At 39.9% G+C, this 22,235-nt stretch overlaps 1 protein-coding gene across 4 annotated transcripts in view; it reads right to left on the bottom strand.

Moving 5' to 3' along the window:
• Window positions 1-22,235, bottom strand: part of Znf407 (zinc finger protein 407) — a 380,263-nt gene that overhangs the window by 340,535 nt on the left and 17,493 nt on the right. For all 4 annotated transcript variants that reach the window (XR_009589730.1, XM_021648769.2, XM_060376981.1 and 1 more), the window contains exons 2-3: window positions 14,142-18,855; window positions 8,458-8,572 (exon numbers count right to left, since the gene is read on the bottom strand). Coding sequence is in view for 3 of the 4 variants with exons in the window: in XM_021648769.2 (XP_021504444.1) it covers window positions 8,458-8,572; window positions 14,142-18,795 (4,769 nt within the window). In the remaining variant the exon portion in view is untranslated. The remainder of the gene's footprint in view (window positions 1-8,457; window positions 8,573-14,141; window positions 18,856-22,235) is intronic.

Here is a 22,235-nt window from a genome sequence, read left to right as displayed (position 1 = left end):
TTAATGGGAAACACTAAAATGCCTTTGATATTTCACTCCAACCCCATTTTAGACTAAAGCAAACTTCTTTTGTGAGGCAGGTGACTGTCAACATCACTCACCAGTATGGTATGAATTAAACCTTTAGAAGTTCTTCAAATTACACTTTCAGCTCAAGACATTCCCCCAAGCCCTCAGTGGTAAACAATACTTTTTAAAACCTATGAGCACTGCCAACAAAAATTAAGTTTGTGACAATTTGTATGTCTAGACAGTTACTTTTTAAAAATGCCAGCAACTGGCCAAGCAGTGGTGGCATACACTTTTAATCCCAGCCCTTGGGGGGCAGAGGCAGGCAGAGATCTCTGTAGCCTGGTCTACAGAGCAGTTCCAGGGCAGCTAAGGCTACACAGAGAAACCCTGTCTTAGAAAGCCAAATCAAACCAAACCAAACAACAGAAAAAAAAAGCTAGCAACTTATCTAATGCTTGCTACAATGGCCCTGACATAATATTAATGCAAGTATCAGCTAAAAAGGAAAGAATCTCAAGAGATTAAAAAAAATTATAAGAACAAGCTTAGCATAGAATAATAATAAAAAAAAAAAAACATAACGTGCATAAATAGTTAGAGATGAGAAAAGAACCTGGAGAGTAACAAGTAAGAGACAAGTACTTTTTGTTGTTTTGTTTTTTGAGACAGGGTTTCTCTTTGTAGCACTGTGTATCCTAGAACTCACTTTGTAGATCATGCTGACCTCAAACTCAAGAGATCCACTTGCCTCTGCCTCCTGAGTGCCAGGATTAAAGGTGTGCGCCACCACACTCAGCAAGGCACATTATTAAACAATATATACTTTTAAAGCAGCTAACTTCCAGCCTCACACTGTACTACACACGTAGCTCATTCTAGGATGAAAACACTACAGCACCCATCTTCCTGATGTGACCATCAGGAATGTGGCTACATCACTGTATGTCCTTCTCATTATTTGTAATTACCTGTACTAAGTTATATGGTACAGATATCTGTTTCGTTATAATTATCCAAAAATCAATAGTTCTCTAATTAAAATTATAAACAGTGAAACTCTCTTAAAATAACTCCCTCTGACCAATTCCCACGCCCCTTTATTCTGAAACAGTTAATTTACTTCCCACACTCCCTTCTTTCCTCCTTCCTTTGCTACCCAAAAACTGGCAAATCATACAAGTTTTTAAGGAGGGTGGGGGATGGAGAAAGGAGAAAGAAGGGAGAAAGGAGAACACTGCCAGTGTTCAACACGTGAGTATGGAAAATCTCTGAGAAACACCCATCCCTGCAACTGTCCACCTGGCTTCAGAATCATCTTCAGGCAGTGCTTTACAATCATCTTTCCTGAACATCGACACCTTGTGTTGACATGGGCCACAGCCCCTGCCTGGACAGGCAGTCCTGGTTCATCTGCCTAACTCCCAGGGAACACCCTGTCCAATAATACCTACTGCAGAAGCAGTTTCTGAATTAGCCAAGACAAATGGACATTTCTGGACCTAAGTTTTCTCTATTTGAGGAAGATGTCTTCAAGCTAACACCCAGCAAGCATTGGTAAATGCTGCTGTTCAACAGACAGCTATGCAATGTGTGCCTCCGTCCACTGCCTCACACTAGAAGACTGCTTGCAGGATTCTTAACAAGCCATGTTATTCCAGTCATCTCTTTTGCTCTGGTGTTCTTAGGTACCTATGTTGAAAATACGCACATTTGTCTTATGAATGCCCCTCAACTTTAAGACCCAACTTCAGCAGAGCCAGGTGAATAGGGCGACTTTCTTATATTCCTCAACAGTACAGGGTTCTCATTCCACCTGTTTCCCTGTGGAGTAGCTCTTGGACAATAATCTGTTTTCTGCTCAGGTCTCTGTCCTCCTGGGAGCTTGTGACCACAAGGCCAGTACACAACCCTGTCACTGTGCCTACACAAAGAGACTCATAGCAATCTACTGACTGAGAAGAATGAAGAGTCAGTTGTGAGGGAAGCATCTCTCCCTGCCAACCTACACTTCCAGCACCTGTGCTCATGCAGTTCCAGACAAATCAGGAAAAGCTTTCATGGAGTAAAGATTTTAGGAAAAGTACCAGATTAATAAGCAAATGTGAATTTGGAAAACCACAATCTTAGAACAAGTGATGGGAGCTAGAAAGGGACTATTCCTAATGTTGCTGTGATGACTGGGGCAGCTAAAGAGCCTCGGCACTCAGTATGGTTTTTAAGTGCCAGGAGTCATCTTAAATAAAAACAGAGAATTACGACACTGGAGTTTGACTATTTCACCGGGGTGGGGGTTTGCAGGAAACAGATGCTGATGTTTTTAACTACAACTAACATGTAAAAATGCTTATTTTATCTCTATTTTATTATGCAGGTTAAAAATATTGATCATAATTTTAAAAGTATTGCAAGGATTTTATCAACAGAAGAAAAATGATTAATTTTGTATTAAGAGACAGAAAAGAGAGAGTAATTGCTGCATGGCATTTTTAAATTTCAAAAGAGAGGCACAAGTACAGTCAAACTAAAAGCAATGAAATACTATGAAGAAAATACAAACAATGCATCTTTTGTAATGAGTCTTAACTGTTATTTTAAATCATTTTTTACAAAAGTGAGAAATGCTATCCTATATATTGTTACAGATGAAATGCATTGCCACAGCACAAAACCACCTTTTCAATCTATATTTTTTACCAGAACAACCAGCTGAAGCAAATACTCACTTTATTTAGATACATCTGTAGATATGATGGGTGTAATTAATTGCACAGCTCCAAATGCAGTTCTGTGGTACTTTTAATGATTTAGGTATACACAGCTTTAGTTCTCAGAGCAGACTAAAAATAGTGATTTTAATTTATTCCTGCTGCCTACAATTACCCACAACCATGTATTTTTAAATATTTCCAGCCTATAAAAATTACTAATTTTTGCCACTTGTGTTTATCTGCATTTAGACTTTGATTTGGATAAATTAAGCTCTCAAGTGTTCCTTGCTTTATGAAACTCTGCATGTTGTACACTTCAACACAAATAAATGACTTGTACCATTAGAGGTTTAAATAATGTAATGTATTTCACGCTCAGCCTGAAGCTGGATTCCAATGAAGTTGCTAATGTACGTAATGATTAAGTGTAACTCAAATACTAACTGTGTTGTTGAAAACATGACAGGCAATAATTTGGTCTATTATATTCTGCCATTTAATTGCCTAGTACAGACATTCTCTGACACGTTATGAAGCAATGATTTACAATTATTCAAGCTGCAAAGGTCAGAAAGTGACATTATAATCATCTACACAGAGATCCCTCTAATGCACAAAAACTAGGTAATCGCAACACACACACACACACACACACACACACACACAACCAGTTTAACTGCATTAGTAACTTTCTATTTAAGGTTTCCTAAATAAACTAGGAATAAACATTTCCTAAGCATTCTAATGTACAATTTAATTTTTTCTGGAATCTTTTCAAAAACTCAAAGTGAAATATTTGGAAAATGTTCCTATTCTCTCTTGATTACGTAAATCCTATTCAACTATTTAACTAACTCTCTCTATATATATGTATCAATCAAGACTCAACATATGGAAATGTACCAACAAATAACATGGTTCCTAATTCATATATACTGGATTTATGCTTCTTAAAAATAACATTAAAATTTAGGAACAATTTCGTGGATTTATGAAAATCACAGGTCTGATGTAAGTTTTCTATAATCCTTTTAATACAATTAGTATTGAATTGTAACAATAACCTGACTTGATTCAATCTTCTCCCATCAACAGTTCTAAGCACTTTCTTTGCCCTATCACATGGACATGATCAACCACATGCGAGTATAATAAATTATCAACAGATGAACAGCTCGGGAGGGGCTTGGAGAGATATAGAACACGACAGGGGACAAACAGTAACATCATTTACAGTAACAGTTACACAAGGAAGAACAAAACAAAGACATGAGGCAGGGTCTGCACACCAGAATGTGAAAGTGATGTGGGTAAGCAGTCTTTTATCAGAATGTAAATTATAACAAAGATGGGAAATAAATGTAGCTAGAGGAAGTAGATAGTATGCTATTACATGCTACAGAAAACAACCTAGATAAAAACAATCAGTAAGGGGCTGGAGAGATGGCTCAGAGGTTAAGAACACTAGCTGTGCTTCCAAAGGTCCTGAGTTCAATTCCCAGCACCCACATGGTGGCCCATGACCATCTATAATGAGATCTGGTGTCCAGGCAGAACAGTGTATGCATAATAAATAAATCTTTAAAAAAAAAAAACAATCAGTAAACATCACAGTAATGGGAAAAAGATACAAACTACAGAGAGCAGAAAATAATGAACAGAGAGAGACAATGAGAAGGAAAAGTGACCATGAGCGAGGAGGGCCGGCTGCAAAATCTTAGTAGCACTTAGGATCACTTGTGACTTCTATCTCCCTTCCTTAAGCAGTAATCACCAACATGGAATAAAGAATAAAAGCCTTCAAAATCAGCAAATGAGGCCAATGTAAAATACAGCAGTTAGCACTAAGCAGTGGACAAATATTAGCACTTATACAAACACACTGGCTTGTGAATTATGTGTATGGTTGGAGGTGCTGAAAATTGATCCTGGCCTTGCACATGTTAGACGAGAGTTCTACCACTGAGCTACATCCTCAACTCCCACATTCAGAGTTTTTTTGTTTTTTTTTTTTTAGAAACTAACAAAACATGTAAAATGATGTTTGATAGTTGAGGTTTTCACATTCCTGACAAATGAAGTAAGTAACAAGAGAGGATCATGAATTTCATAGAAAGATGTGTCTGACCTATTTTTAAACCAAACAGTACCTAAGTAAAACTATCCTATTTTGCACAGGGCAACTCCAAAGTTTGCTTCTGCCCCATTAGGCACTATCACACTTGCAGCAGGTTTTCATGTCAACTATCCATCAAGAGCCTAGATATATCTGTTGCACTCTATAAAATTCTTCTGCTAATCACACTGAGATGTAAGAAAACTGTTACAGAGATCTTCTAGAACCAGAGGTATGGCTCAGGGGTTGAAGAGCACTGGTTACTCTTGCAGAACACCTGGATTTGAGTCCCAGCACCTATAGAGAGGTTCATGATCATCTGAAACTCTAGTTCTAGGGTATCCAACACCCCCTTCTGGCCTCCACAGGCAACAGGCATGTATAACATCCACATACAGACAGGCATGTGTACACATGAAATAAAAAATAATTTTTAAAAGGGATGGAGAGGTGGCTCAGATGTTAAGAATACATGTTGCTATTTATTACAGAGGACCTGATTCAATTCTCATCTCCCACATGGTGATTCCCAATCATTCATAACCCATTCCCAGGGGACCCGAAGCCGTCTTCAAACCTCACATGTACCAGGGACTGAGAATGCATTTGCTGCACAGAGATACTTGTAAACAATGTATCCATATGCACAAAATAAACATTTTTAAATACAAGTCAACAAACAAAAATCTGTTGTCCTGGAACTAAGACAAACGACTTTGCTCTTTATCTGGTCTTTAAAACATGAAATGTGCTACAACATGCTCATGATATGAGAAGACGAACCTCGCCCGTGCACAGTGTCAATCCCAAGTCAGGGCCTGACAATGGAGACTAGATTGTTAACCCGCTCAGCTTCTTCTCTCAAGGTAACTTAAACCTGGCTATACTGTGGCAAACAGGTAGAGACTACCTTATCTATCCTGTTCAAATTACTGATCTTGGAGATTGAAAAACTAAAATCAACGTAAGTCCAGATACAACAATTTTAAAAGCAATTTTTATGTGGAAGTTGACGCTTCAGAATTCTCAAACATTATCTTAGTGGAAACTCTAAGACACATTGTTCACATGGATCTCCAATCTTCCTACATAAAGACAAGAAAAAGCAGCCAAACAATTACAAGCAACCCACTACATTAATAATGAATTTATTCAATAGAATCTATCACTTTTTTAAATTTCATCATAAGAAAGCTGTGAGATTACTGCAAGAAAAAAAGTTCAGTTTTATATCAGTTACTTAAAAATGTTCCTACCTCAATGTTTTACACATATTCAACCAGAACTATTTGAGAAATAACTACTTATAACTACATAAGGAAGAGGTCATTAATAAAATTTCAAGAGACTGGGAATAAGATATTAACTACTGGGGAAAAGGAAACATAGTACAGGACCTTCTGTTTGGGACAAAATTATAGAATTAATGTTCCTGAAAGATCACTTCACCTTTTAAAGCATGATTTTGTAAAAGGTAAAATTTATGGCAATTAAAGCTAATGAAGAAATGCAGCACAGCCTGCTTATGCTCAGGAACTAATGGGTCCACTGAGCATTTGTGGGATTATTTAGCCATCAGTGATAATGAATTGACACTGTCAGCAATGGTAATGTACCAATGCTCTCCAGCATCAGTAAGAACCAGCCCCTGCTCTTTGTTCCATTTTCCATTTTAACTTTCATGTGACTGTCCTATACCCGACACATGAAACACAGAACCACCAATGATGGCCCTCCCTGAACAGGAAATTGCCTAGCTCATCACTCCTCCAGTCAAACCTACTGATCAGCCCTCCTCTGCTCACTGAGCTTCTTCAGGACTTCCAGCTCTTCTATAAAGCTGTCTACCCTACTATCATAGTGTCTGTGCGATCTCTACACTGAATTTTTTAAAAAGACTGAAAACTGTAACTGCACAGGAGGTGAAGTTGAAAGGCCACCCTGATTCTGAAAGTTGAACACTGAGGTCCAGACTGTTTGTCTTCACGTACACATGCTCCACAGGTGATCCTCTGTGGCAAACGTAAGACCCAACACATTCACATTTACTTAGGTTCTCCATCTTGGCGATCAAATATAATCTACGAGTGTAACACTTCATCTGTGTACAGTAAGCAATCAGCTAAGGAAAGATTCAAGTATACATTTAAAACCAATTAATTACTGTTTATAATACTATGTATGTAAAATACTATTCTCTGAAACATTTGTTTTTGCTTTCCAATATCTTAGTACCCTACAATTTAAAAATGGTTAAAAAATAGATTTCAACTAACCTAATATGCAAAAAAAAAAATTACTTATTTCTCACAAATGGAAAAAAAAACTGCTTACTGCTTCCTAATAGCACATTTTCATTTGGAGTCATGATCATCTCCTGTATCTCAGAATAAAAACAGTACACGGATATCTTTTAAAATTACAAGACCTATAAAAATTAAAATGCCCCAGCAGCTAAACTCAGTAGTAACAAAACTCATTCTCCAACTGATCATGAGTGGCTGCAGGGCAAAGGTTCATCTTCATTCACTTTAGCTGCAAGTCACTGAACCATCAATTTGGCCAATGAATAAATCACAGACCATGGTTGATAAAACTGCTAGCAAAGTTATTTGTAAAACTATCTCAAGGGTCAAAAAATGAAATCATATTCTGGGAAAATGTATTGTCCAATAAAAAGCAGAACTGTTCCTGACTTAAAGGATATTTACATGTTCATGTAAACCTGAAAAGCCTTCTACCTAAGCATAATATGTGCATAGCCCATAATTTAATTGGATCTATGAATTGAAGATTTCTTAAGTTTCACATAAAAGTATTATATATGATGTACTTATTAATTTCTCTACATAATACATTAAAATATATTTTAATAAGAAGCAGAGTATTAAATTCCACCTCTTAAAGTCCTGTAATACACCATATATGTCATAGCATTTTAAGCCCTTTTAAACATTTCTGCTAAAATAATTAGTTTTACATTAAGGCATCTCAGTGCTTTCTATAAATGTAACATATCTGAATGACAATTAAACAGTGTGAATGACTCTACAAAGAAACATGAACTAAAAAAAGGAAACTAGTTTTGAAATCACACAACTCAAAAATACATTACACACTGTTTTACCACATCATCCCTCATCATCAGTAACCAGGCATCTGAAATTAAATCTTTTGTTTGCCATTATAGAATATGCCCGGTGGACCTAAAGAGCCATTAATATGATTAGAATTAAGGCACTATAGATGAAGAAAAAAAACATACATACGCACTCCTAAAGCCATATAATCTGGGGGTTTTTTGGTTTTTTTTTTCTGTCTTTAAATGGAATTTATAGTTCTCTCTGGCAATGTGAATGAACATCCTATAATTTAGTCAATTTACAGATTACAGGTTCAAATTGACCTTGTAGCCCATAAAATTGCTCATCTTCAGCACAGGATTGGAAGTGGGAGAAGAATGTCATAACTGTATTTAAAGAATTTACCATAACAAAGAAAAGGAGGGTACGCACGCATAATTTTCGCCACTCTTACTCCTATCAGTTTTGAATTCTCAAACAATGGGCACCCGCACACGGCTCTCGGCTCACACAGCAGAGGTGGCTTCAATTTACTTACCCACAGACGTGACACTTGTACTCCCTCATCCCAAGGTGCCTTTTCACATGGTTTCTGGCATCTCCAAGCTGAGCTGTTGCGAAATGGCAGATCTTGCACTTGAATGGTTTTGATCCTGAGTAAATTTAACATAAAATAAGATTTGGACTTGAATAACACCTTACTGACAGACTTTCAAATGGGGAGAACAGCACCGTCAATATAATAATTTCTGTCTCCAAAATGGAATACACGCATTCACCTATAACTTTCTTGATCCCATAATTATCTTACCTAGAAGGTTTTAATGTTTTAGTGAGCCTTCCCAATTCTCAGTAACATTTCTAAGATTTAAATTCAAGAGTGCCAGTAAGCAACTTAAATGGGATAAAGTTAAACATTCTTCATAGACTGAAAAACTATTTCTTTTAGTATGCTATCCAAAAATGGAACATTTTTAAAACATAAATACAAACAAGGTCACCAGTATCTACAAAATGTATTACTGAGTGTATCTTCAGTGCCCATCCACTTTCTACAGATTTCCCCAGCTTTGAACTCATTTGCAAAAAAACAGTAGTACAGACATTCTGCATTGACCTCGAATCAGCCACTATATCACACCTCACTAGCATCTTCACAGACATGTGACTTCGCAGAGCAGAACTGCTCTGCTTCTGTCATCATTTCACAGTCTGTGGTCAATCAGCAACCAGAATGTCAGCAAAATGGCTACTGAGTTCACCAACACATATTTCATCACAAGAAACTCAGTAACAAAAAGAACAAAAAAGTTTTAATTACTAAATAATAAGGACTGAATTATAGTCCAAACAAGAAATTAAACCCTTCCAAAGTTGATAGCAGCACTGCGAGTGCTGAGAAAGATACTATTCATTAATCAGTCCTACATCAATGAGAAGTAACAATCTCTTAAAGAAGACATGTACACACTGTCTTCTGACTTTGTAACAACTATTACATCCTCAAATAAATCAAAATCATACAGACCACAGCTTAAGATCTTTACATCTCCACACTTTCTGTGTCTGTAGGATCTACTTTGTAAAACTAACTCTTTCTGTTACAGTTAGAGTATGAAATACGTAAATTTCAAAAATTTCTAGAATACAAATAAAAGTTTTATTTGATCAATGAACCTTTATATATTCACAAAACAAAATCCTCCATGAAAACCAAGCTTGAAACTAACACACTCAAGAAAAAAAAAGTCTCTTAAATTTCAATTCAGTTCTAAAAATTAACAAAAAAAAAAGTGAAGTTTTTAATTTTAACCTTCCAACAGAAATTAAAAAGAAAAAGTCAACAGTACTGCATGGCAGAAGAGGCTGAATATGTCACTGCCCAATGACAATGAAGCAGCTCTCACGGTACTTCAATTTCTATGGTTAGAGGTAGGTGTAAAATATACCCAACATACAAATGGTTCTGTGTACTAAGGCTTATATGTTTAAATATCAAAAGCAGGTTGGGGCTCTAGCTTACAGCAATTACATTCTATTAATCATTTTAGCAACTACAGTTGATTTAAATGGTTCAGATAAAATTAAACCTATTATGACCTTTGAAGCATTATATGAAACAAAATCCCATAACAGAATTTTGAAAAAATAGGAATCAATCTGTCTGTGCTCTAAATTGCAGTACTTTTTCCAAAGACAATCTGAAAATTATTAACAAACAATAGTATCAGGGCCCCACACAATAAGGATAAAACTCCCCAACATTTATGTGCGAGATGACTTGGAGAGGCAGATCTGAATGCCTAGTGGCTCTGACAGCCCCCAAACGCTGACTAGCCCAGCTCAGGTGGCACTAAGACCACAGCGGGTGGAACAGAAATGTCTGTGTGTCTCTCGCTGCTATGCGCAGCTCTGAGAAAGTCATTCTTGCAAGACTCAAGGCTCACTGGCACAGTGTTGTAGACCCCACCCTGATCAGGAATGAGGTAAGCTGCTCCACAGAGACAGTCAGGGAAGCCTTGCCTCTCAGCTAACATTCTGGGAGGCTGAGTAAACATTTCCGTCCTGTGTTTTCAGCACTCAAGGATGAGCTGGGTAAGACCTCTCTTCAAGAAAGGAAGCCTTTTACTTTACTTCCCTAAAGAGAATATTTTGTTTTTACATTTGCTATATAATACACATTATAAAATGGATCCATGCCCATGTTTATAACACAAAACCTATAAAAGCACATATTTCTAAACTTGCCTTTCTCTCAGGTATATTTCAGTACTAAACTATCCAGATTATCTTAAATAATTCTATTTCTTGGAGCAACACTACATCAGCAGGTTTTTTTTTTTTTCTTTTTAATTTGGTATGTAAGATTTTATGATGGGAAAAAAACACTAAAGTGGTTCTAACTTTTTCTGGTACCTGGTTATTTACTAAACAAACCCAAAAGACTTGAAAACTCAGTCTGCACTCAGATGCAAAGGTCACAGCTCTGCTTCCTTGGCACTGCTCTGCAGACACAGATCTGCTTTAGCATCCAAAAGGAAGGACAGGATCCTCAGACCTCAGAAGAGGGAGCAGTAAAGATGAATATATATCATGCAATGTCTGCTCTAGTCTAAACCCGTGGTTCTTCCTAGCATTTGAACATATCATCCATCCATCCATCCATTCATTCACTTATCCAACGAATTACACTGAATGCCAATTTTGAGTAAAGTATGTACAGAGTGAGTAGTGAATGAAGTCAGTCCCTTCCCTCTGTGCTCAGTCTACAAATTAATTGTCCTCATGATCAATATGGTCTCTAAACAGTTACAAACTGGGCCTAAGACACCCAGCACTAACTTAAAAGCTGTCAGTGAAGCTGCACACACCTTATATACCCATACGTGAACACTTTACGTAGGACATAAGTTACCAGAGCACTATGAACACAAGCAGAATGGCTTCCAGAAAGTGTATTTTCCATCGCCAGTGACATAAAAGCTATAGCAGAAAACGGCACAAGAGGTAATGCCCTGCTCCATGTGCTCTTCTACTGTGAGAGGGAAGACAAGCAGGCTGAGAGCTTCCCACCACAAATGCACAGAAGTGAGTGCTCTCTTCCTACAACTCTCCACAATCAAAATTCATTTCTTAAGGGTGCATCTTGTATCATACGAAGAATAATTACAACAGGTTCCATAAAGCACCCAGCAAAGTCCACATATGGGGACGGGCTGGAAGAGTAAGCCCTTTACCAGCTAAGAAGCAGTAATAGCCCTGTATTACTCTTTCATAGATAAGAGCAAAGTACCAGAAAGTCATCCATTTTAAGAAATTCCAGGGAAGGAAAAAGCATGAAATTAAAACGTAAAGACCAACATCCCCCAAAAAGTGACCTGCAAAATTGACGTGGTGAGCTGGTACTCTGTCTCAGGAAGGGTGAGCTCTGCAGCGCTTCAGAGCAAGTAAAAGTATGCTTGCTGGTAAGGCCAACAGAAGATATATGAAAAAATAAAAGTACACTAACTTTTACTAAATGTTACAATCAATGATGTAACTTATAGAAGTAAGGTTACTCTGTCACATATTGATAGTTACCTCACTTTCACACCCACATTAACTTGATTTTAAATGCAATTAATACATATAGTCAAGGAAGACAAATGGACTACATTCTGCACTTAACCTGGTAGACATTTTCAAATGGCACAAGTGACCAGTGCAAACCTATTTTGCATTGTAAACGACTAAATAAATCTTAATGGATTAAGAATGATCAGCTATCAACACACAAGGGAAATTAAGTGCTGAAATGCCTACATTGATTATTTTAAATTATTAGCCTTACTCTGTTCTTGAATTTGTATGCTTTTAGTGAGCTTTAACACATTTACAAGACTTATTGACTATAATTACAAGAGAATTCAAGTAATGGACACATCAATTATAAGCAACATGTCTTGACCAGACAAGTTGCATAAAGAATTCTAAAAGGAGCTCCATTAGCATCTTCCTCTGTTTTATTCAGCGTTATCTGACTTAAGAGGGCATGTTAAGAAAACACATATTTTCTATGCATAAGAACAGCCTGATACCTAAGATCATGTCATTTCAGACAGTGAGAAGGAACAACAGAACTGTGTAACAATGCAAACGTAAGCACGTAAGCCAATTCCAAAAATGGCTCTACAGCATGTGGAGTAAGCACGCAAAGACCAAATGTTTATATTTACCAAACTAATCCTATGTGGGTTTTCCTGTTATTTTCTTCAAGGAAAAATTTTGATCTATCTTTAATCACCGTCAGTTCCTGATAATGCTCTATATCTTTCTCCATGTAACCTGCACTAAGTTTCAAAAACTGCAGGAATTTAAAGTATAGATTTAATAATATGCCATTATTTAAAGGTACAGTGAAATAAACCTTACAGTTTTAATGAAAATATGTTCATTGAAATGTGAATTTATTATTCAAATCCAGTCATAAATTCAACCATGTAGACAGAACTTGTCTAAGCAGAGCACCATGATTTAGAAAAGCTGTCTATTTAAAATAAAGAATGTATGGCAGGTTTATAGAAACACTGCAGTGAATTTTTACATAAATTTAGAACAGTAGCTTATGCATTTTTAACCAAATATATATAATTTTTAATTTCTCCCCTAACTAAACATTGACATGTAATGTTCAATGTGTCAGCATACAGACCCTAAGTCAGGTGCTACTTCAATAAACAACAAATTCCAATACATATTTAAAAAACCATGTTCACAAATTCTGATCCTTGACTGTAAAATCTTATTGCTGAGACTCACACTTGTAGATACAAACTACATAGTTTTAAATTATTAATATCTTAAGAATTTTATTAGCTGGGCATGGTGGCACAAACCTATAATCCTAGCACTTAGGAAGGCAGAGCCAGGTAGATCTCTGTAAGTTCAAGTCCAACCTAGTCTACAAAGTAAGTCCAGGACAGCCAAGGCTACACAGAGAAACCCTGTCTTGAAAAACCAGAAGAAAAAAAAAAGGAGAAAGAAAAAAATGTATTAAGGAGTTGGAGAGATGGCTCAGCAATTAAAAATACTAGTTTCCCTTCCACAGGAGCCAGGTTTGACTCTAAGGGAACCCAATGCCCTCTTCTGGCTTCGTGGGCATTGCTTACATGTGGCACACAAACATATGTGCACGCAAAACACATAAAAAATAAAGATTAAAATTTGAGGGCATGGGGCGCACACCTGTGACCCCAACACTTGGAAGGCAGAAGCAGGTGGCTCTCTGTGAGGTGGAGGACAGCCTGGTCTACACAGTGAGGTTCAGGACAGCCAGGGCTACATAGTGAGACCCTGTTGCAAAATAAGAGAATGTTACTAAAGGCTAAAAACTACTTAATCTAAAACTGCAAAATATATACTTTAGAAAACTAAACACTTAAGACAAAACAAACGAAAAGCAGTAAAACACAGGCATTTTGTGAACATATGAGGTGGTGCTTTCTGACAGAAGTAAACTGTGTCTACTAATCTGCCTTTAGACTCTATGGCTGAATCACCTCTGGAAACATCAAATGCTGACACTTCTCAGACACAATCAGAACATCACGCAAACAAGAAACATGATTCAGGTAGAAGCCCATAAGCAAATTCAAGTGGGTTTCTTTACTTGTTGGACCCAACACCCCAACTTCATCATTCTCTTGCACTTCATAGGGAACAGGCTCACTCGGGGCAACATACCTGTGTGAGTCCGAATATGAGCCAAGAAGGCCATGGAGTTGCTACTCCGACACATCTTCCCACAATACTTGCAGACATTGCCCTGGTTTTCTTCTCTCTCCCGATTGATCTGCTCAGTGTCTTCCACGATGTACTTATTTACCTCCCGCAACAATTCCTCATGCTGTCCTTTAATATGCAGAAATAAACTCTGCTCAGAATCAAAGGGCTCTGTGCACTTGACACACTTGAAGGTGGCCCCTCCCTCTGGAAGCTCTTCCACACTGGCCTGTTCATTCCTCATATGACCAGCACTAGCCAAATGCTGGTGAAGGTTGCTCTCGGTGTAGAATGATTTTCCACACAGTAGACAATGAAAGTGCTTCTCCTTCGTAGGATGCTTCATGGCAATGTGAACATTCAGTCCACTCAATCCATCTGCTAAGAAACCACAATCGTCACATCGGATTCGTGTGGACTCACCAAAGGAAGTGCCTTCAACTTTCCTCTTCTTCACACCTTGAGCACAGTCTTTTAGGGGCAGCTCACTAACTCTGACCCCTGTTGCCATCAGACCCTCTTCAGACTGATCTACCAATTCACCATCTTCAGTTTTTATTCTAATTATGGAAGAATCAAACCTACCAAAACTGTACATCGTTTGCCCTTTATCATCAATACTTATTATAGTCTCATAAACATCACTACTGTCAACTGTGCCATCAGAGGCTGGGCCATCCTCCTCCAAAATGACAGTTTCCTGTTGTGAATTCACGAGAACTTGCTTATTCTCAAAAATAGTGTTGGCTTGCACCTCTTTTAAATCTTCCATCCTCTGTTCACATCCCACTTTGTTCTGGCCACCAGCATCCCCGTCCAGCTGGCCTTTTGGCATTTTCATCACCACCGGGGAAGCGGATTCAGCTGAACGGCCCCCATCTATGTCTCCAGGGCAGAGGGACTTGTCGAGAACTTCAGCTCCACTGCCCTGTGTGCTGGCCCCCTCAGCTTCCCCATGTATACCTGAGTCACCAACATCGGTCACCATGTCCTGGTTTGTCTTTGCTGTCGCACAGGCTACAGCAGAGCATCCTGGTTCTTCCTCCTGAAGGCAGCCTGGGGAGCTGTGATTAGAGGGAGGGTTAAGGGACACCATCTCCTTGGGTTTCATACTTCTGTCCTTAACAAGGGGCTGTTGCAAGGTCTCACAGAGGGAATGATCTTCGCTAAAATTCGATTCTTCCTCAGTCACAATCTTCACTGAGTCAGGGGCAGAGAGCACTTTAGACATATCTAAATGAGCACGGCCATCTAAAATAGAACAACCCGCAGCATTTCTAGATTTGGGAGTACCAGATGAGTGGTCTGGACTTATTTGAAATTCCTCAGAATTTTGGGAATGCTCCTCCTCGGGTATGATGACACTCCTAGATATTTCTGAAGATCCTGCTTCCACATTTGAGGAGTTGAGGTAGGACTGCCGTCTCATTCTGTGCTTCTCTGTTGCAGCGTGCCTAGTCATCTCTCGGCGAGTCACCGCATAGTAATCACAGGCCATGCAGTAAAACTCGAACTCTTTGGTATGCTTCCTTTTCACATGCAGCTCCAGCGAGGCAGCAGAGTGAGCACTGAACTCACAGTGTAGACATCTGTTGTCCCCTGAAACTGTGACGTCTCTCTGAGAGCACGTGTCATCCTGCTGCAGACAGTCCTCTGTGTCTAGAGGTATCTGTCCCTTTGTGTCAGAGAGACAACTGCTGACTTCTGCAGCTACAGAATGGAATGCACTTCCAGCTTCAACTTCAGGGGCATTTTGATCATCTACCACTGGCTTTTCCAAAGTAGAAGTATCTGCCTTAGCTGACATCTTAGCCTGTTCATCAGAAACAGTCACTGCAAGCGGGGTGTTTTTACATACTTCAAGATTACCCCCTTCAGGGCCAACAATTATATCTGAACTTTGTTTTCCATTGGCTTCTATTTCTACCCGTCCTTTATGTTTCTTGGTAGCACAATGGCGTTCCATATCTCCTTTAGTTACAGTATAATACTTACATACTTTGCACAAATAACTGTACTGGTGACTGTGTTTACGCCTGATGTGCACGGTCAAATTTGTAATACTAGAAGCCAGAAGTCCACAGTGCGAACAAGTCCGAGAAATGCTGCCCTTGGGCCTCCCTCTCTTTGGAGCGGTGGCTACAGCTAATTCCTCATCTTTGGCGACAGCAACAGACTGGGGCAGTTCCTTGGAAGGCAGCACACTCTGCTCAGGACAGGAACGCTCCTGTAACCGCACGCCAACATGGCCTTCGGACCGCCCACTTCCACAACCAGGAGACTCCTCTTTCTTATCATTTGCACCTATACATACCCTTTCAATGCACTCTTCAAAACTTAAACCAATATTGTTTTTCTTAGCATTTTCGAGGTGTTTGCTTCTTTTAATGTGCTTCTCCATTCCTTCTTTGCTCAATGAATAAAGATTACATGCTTTACAAAGAAAGTGATAGTCTTGACCATGGCGAAGCTTTATGTGTCTTGTGAGGACAGTAGAAGACCTTGTTTTATAAAAGCACTTCTTACACTGAAACTGAGGCTTACTCGAATGCCTTACTTCAGTCCCATGGCTTACCCTGGAGTCTGCAGGTTCTTCCTGAGCTGCTTTCCCTGATTCCCCTGTACAATCTTCTGTGGGTTTTGATTCTAAAGTACTTAAAGGTAAAACAGAATCACTGCTCAATGATGAAGCCATCTTTGGTTGAACCACTAAACTATCATGCATCTCAGTTGCTCTGTGCTCTTCTACATCTTTCTCAGACAAGAACAGGTTACAAGAGGTGCAAAAGAAGCCTTGGCCATGCTTTTCCTTCATGTGGTCTCGGAGACTCGCTTCATCGGAGGAACTGCAGGAACAGCACCGGCAGCTGAGGATGGGAGCCATCTGCTGATGCTGGCTACTGTGCAAGTGTTCCTCTAGGTCTCCCGGTGCTGGACTAGAAGAGCTACAAGCCTGACAGTAAAACTGCCTCTCTCTTGCATGGCACTTTTTAACATGAATTTCCAAGTCTGTCTTGTTTGCAGCTTTCTGACCACACTCTGTACAGGTGCACTGTACAGGAATCTGGTGGGCAGCTGGCTTTACTGGCAGGGCATCCAGCTGTGTGGAGCCTGAAAGACAGGAAGCTGCCTCGTCCTGCATCACTTCTGGGTTGTCTGAGGTAGTCACACACAGACTTTGGACATCCCTGCCCATTTGTATTTGATCCAGCATTGGCTGTGCATCGTTTGTTTTCACCTGTGTTCTCAAGTGTTTCATATACATCCTCTGAGTTTCATTTGTACCCCGTTTATTGATTCCTAAAAGGTTAAACCTTTTCTTTGCCTGGCCCTTTAAAGTAAAAGTGCCACTTCGTCTGCGGAAGCTATTACCTAGCATTAGAAGATTTCGCTCAGACCTTGGCCTCGAGGCTGTACTGATATTGATATGTGCTGTCTGGAGGGTATTTTTGGTGGACTCTGATTTATTTAAAAGACCCTCTGAGCTTCCTAAGCCCCCTAGCTGTTTGTTCTGATTTTCAGGATTTTGAGCTATGCCCAACGTACCATTTTCCTCAACTATCTCTGCTTTCCCTGATGAGATATTCCCACATGGCACCATTTTAACAAGGAGCTCACTACTGCCGTGTTCAGAAAGGGCTCCTCTGCACTCTTTAAATTTGTTCCCAGTATCCTGTACTCCTTTTGAATCCTCATTCCTTGCTATTGGTTTAGAAGCTCTTGGTTTTGTTCTAACATTCTTTGTTCCCATGACACAGGCTTTTTTAGGAAAAGGCTGTTTTGTTAAGATCTGTACAAATCCTCCACGAGCAGCAAGATTCTGACGACGAAGGTGTGTTTTGCCAAGATAATGTTCATTCAACAAGTTTTCCTCAGTACACTGAAAGCCACAGAGATCACAGGAAAAGCCTTTCTGTGGCCCGTGAGTGTGTCTGAGATGTGCATGAGGAGAAGAGCTGTGGTGTGCTCTGTGGCTACAGTGGCAACAGGCATTTCCCTTCCCCTGCTCCACATGACATCCCACATGCTCTTCCAAAGCAGAGCAGGAGGAAAATGAACGGCCACACATGCTGCACTTGACCACTGTGTCTCCATTTCCAAAGTTATAGCTAACGCTCATTTCTTCTGCAGGAAAAGGAGTGTGCGTTTCGGGAACAAGGGAACCCATTTCCTGAGCAGGCTCTCTCACTGCATCTGCTTTCAGAGGAAGAGAATCGCATGTGCTAAAACCACAGGATCGGGAGAAGATATTCGGGAGAGCTCTGCCTCCATCTGAGTGGTTCTCTGGAAAGGCCTCCTTTCCCGCTTCAGCCAAATGGACACTAGCTTCCACAGTGCATGAGCCACAGGCACCCTGCTCGCTCTCCTCCAGGGGCTCCACAGCCTCTGTTCTCAGTCGTTTGGAAGCAAGTTCAATTCTGTCTTCCTCTATAGCAACACTGTCAGCCTTGGATGATTCTGAAAAGACCCTTTTGCTTGTAAACTTCTCAGAGGCATTTGTTATCTCATCAGATACAGGCCCACAACTGGCATCATGGGATGAAACGTTTCTTGTGTCTCTTCCCTCCTTAACACTTTCATCCTCGTCATTTTCATGTTTATTCTCAGAATCCATTCTCAATGAAGTCCTGGTGATATTCTTCTGTCAAAGTTGGATTTAACTAGAACTTACAAACTGTAAAAGAAAAAACAAAGACATGATATTAAAACTTTGCACATAAAGAAAATGCAAACCTCTTAGTCTGGACCTGAGGGAGGAAAGCATGATGAAATTAACCTCCATACTTGACTGAATCTGACCCCAAATCTAAAGTTATAGGGAATCTTGCTGGTTATGGTGGCTCAGACCTGTAATCTCAACAATTCTGAGATTGGGACAGCATCACTGCCCCAGTCTAGATTACACAGTAACTACCAGGCCAAGCCAGGCGAGAGAGACAGACAGACAGACAAAGGGAGAGAAAGAGAAAGAAAGAGAGAGAAGGAAAGGGGAAAGGAAAGGGGAAAGGATAGGGGAAAGGAAAGGAGAGGAGAGAGAGAGGATAGGGGAAAGGAAAGGAGAGGGGAGAGAGAGAATAGGGAAAAGGGGAGGGGAGGGGAAGGGAGGGGAGGGGAGGGGAGGGGAGGGGAGGGGAGGGGAGGGGAGGGGAGGGGAGGGGAGGGGAGGGGAGGGGAGGGGAGGGGAGGGGAGGGGAGGGGAGGGGAGGGGAGAAAGAAACGCAAGTGATCAAATCTGTGGGCCACTGTTGACTAACAAAGCAACACTAAGCACCTTTGTTGAGGGAAATAGAGATATTCTCCATGAGCTTCCAAAACTTCTCATGTTTCAATTCTCTGAAACAGTAATTTCAGTTGACTTCTTCTGAAACAGAGAAGCCTTTCTTTCAAACTACATTTTGGCGGACTCCCATTCTATAAATTACATTTTGGCGGACCCCCGCTCTATAAAGAAAACAAACAGTGATGAAGGTCTGGAATGCTTCCCTCCCCCTGCAGCCCCTCAACTGGAACCAAATGTAGCTGCTCTGTCCCTTCCCTAAAGCCAATGCCGCCATAACTGTCCTCAGTATATCCAAGCGTGTAACACCATGTATGTTCTCATCACTGATCACCACCCAGGCTTAATCAATGAAATCAACTTCCCTATCTCAGTCATTTCTGTGCTACCTGAAGATTAATGGCAAAGGGAAATGTCAGTGGCACAAAATTAATGGAGGAAGTTTTGGAAGGGAAGGGAGTTACTGTGACTAAAATGCCTTAAAAATCAATATGATTGATTTTATTTTTCATAACAGTTAAATTAACACATATCATTTTCCATTTATTTTATACTATGATTAAAACTTTTAGCCAAATGTGATTTTATTTGATGTTAATAAAAAGTCAGCAACATATATCATCTCAAAGGTAGTGACATTTTTAACTATTTAGCTACTTTTTCTATAAATGAGAAAAATGAAACCTGTTACTTAAAAGTAGAGAACAAAAAAACAATATGTAAGGTACAGAATCAAATAACTAAAAAATAAATAAGGGAAAAAGTCAGACTTTTATCAAAATTAAAAATTTACAGGCCAAGCCAGACTTTGTCCGGGAAGGCAAGGCTACACAGAGAAACCCTGTCTCAAAAAATAAAATAAAATAAACTTCCAAGGCCAGTACGCTATAATGGTCACCAATTAAAAAGTGTAATAAGCCCCAGGAGTGTTTCTTTTTTTATGTACACATTTGATAAAGCATTTGCTCCTAGAGTATATTCAAAGAACTTTTACCACAATTTCAAAATTAGCAAGGAATCTGATTATTAATTTCTCTAAGAAAAGCACAAAAATGTCCAACAGCACATGAAATGTAAAAAAATACATCATTAGAGAAATGCAGTCAGGATCACAATGAGATCCTGCTTTCAGCTACTAGAATAGATGCAAACAAACAGATCAAAACGAAGCTCAGTCAAAAATGCCAGGAGCACGGCACCAGAAGACCAAGGCAGGACAGCCAGGACAGCACTTGAGTTACAGCCAGTCAAAGGCCATCCGAAAACTTGTCCCTCTGACCTCCAGAGGCTGTGACACTTGTGTACGCACACAAGTACTGTTAAAAGTAGAGGATAAGAGCAGGGAAGTGGTGATGCACACCTTTAATCCCAGCACTCACAAGGCAGAGGCAGATAGATCTCTTGTGTTCGAGGCCAGCCTGGTCAACAGAGTGAGTTCCAGGACAGCCAGGGTGACTAGTGAGACCCTACCTCAGAAAACAAACAAACAAACAGGGACAAGAGGACAGAGCTCTGGAGCAGGGGCTACAGCTTACTGCTGGTGTTCACGTGGCATGCAAAGGGCCCTACATTCAATCCCCGCACTATCAAAAATGTTTTTAAGATGCAGAGCTGTCCCTGAACGGTCCGTAAAGACGCCTCCTGCATGCCCCACCAGCAGTCCACTCCAGAAGCGTGCCGAGGTCCTCCCCACACCACAGCACACCCGCAATCACTGTAACCACAATCCAGAATTCCTGTACAGTAGACAGGAAGCCTGCTCTAGAAGTTCCCACGTGTGGACTCATGGCAAGCACTGTGGGGGAAGGGCTCTGGCCACACTGTGCTCAGCAAGGTGCTGTTGGTCACACGTGACAGCTCCATGTCCCACTGCACTGCTGAATGTGACAAGCTGCAAAGACACAACTCAACTCTGCTGATGGACATCTGAGCCATTTCTTTGTGTTGCTGTTGTGAGTAAACTGCTGGGCACATTCCTCTACATGTCTTTTCAAGAATATGTTTTCATTTAGGTAAATACCGAGGGCAGATGTAACTTTCTGAGAAACTGCTTGACTGATCTGCAAAGCAGCTGTACTAAACTGTCACACGTGAGGGCCAGCGAGAGGGTGTGGGCCTCCTTCGGCTGCAGTCGTGCTAGTGAACGTGTGGGACTTGAACCTGCATCCCCGACAGCAGTCACAGCTTAGGAACCTCGGTGGCCACTGACCCATGTCTTAACTTTGTTATTTTTCTTACTGACCTGGAGAAGTTGCACATGAATTCCAAATGTGAAATCCACGTCAGATACATCTTATAACATTTCCTCCCTTTTCATTCTATTAATGATATTTTGTCTAAAAAGAAGCTCGATGAAATCAGTGCCTTTCCTGTTATGGTTATTTGTGTGTGACTATTTTCTGTTTCTCCATGCTGGAATGTAAACCATGGTTTATTTTATTCACCCGCTAGAACCACCAGACACTCAAATGGTACTGAAATAAATAGTGACTTTCAAACCCGGCACTTGAGAGACAGGAGGAGGAGAATCTCTGTGATTTCAAGGTCAGCCAGAGCTATACACAGTGAGACCCTGTCTCTAAGAAAATAAATGGAATGAGCGCCTCCTTGTCACATAAGAAGAGTCTCACACCTGGGTATTCACAAATAAAATAAAAAATGTCTAGGATGTACTTCAAAAATGTTCAGGTAAGAAATATAAAATAAACTGCTGATAACTACTTAAAAGTGAGTAAAAGACACACAGAGAATCACTATATCATTCTATCAGCATGGCC

This window comes from Meriones unguiculatus, chromosome 2 (assembly GCF_030254825.1).
Source record: "Meriones unguiculatus strain TT.TT164.6M chromosome 2, Bangor_MerUng_6.1, whole genome shotgun sequence".
Lineage (NCBI taxonomy): Eukaryota > Metazoa > Chordata > Mammalia > Rodentia > Muridae > Meriones > Meriones unguiculatus.
Note: the sequence above shows the minus strand (reverse complement) of the source record. Positions and strands in the feature narration are given on the sequence as shown.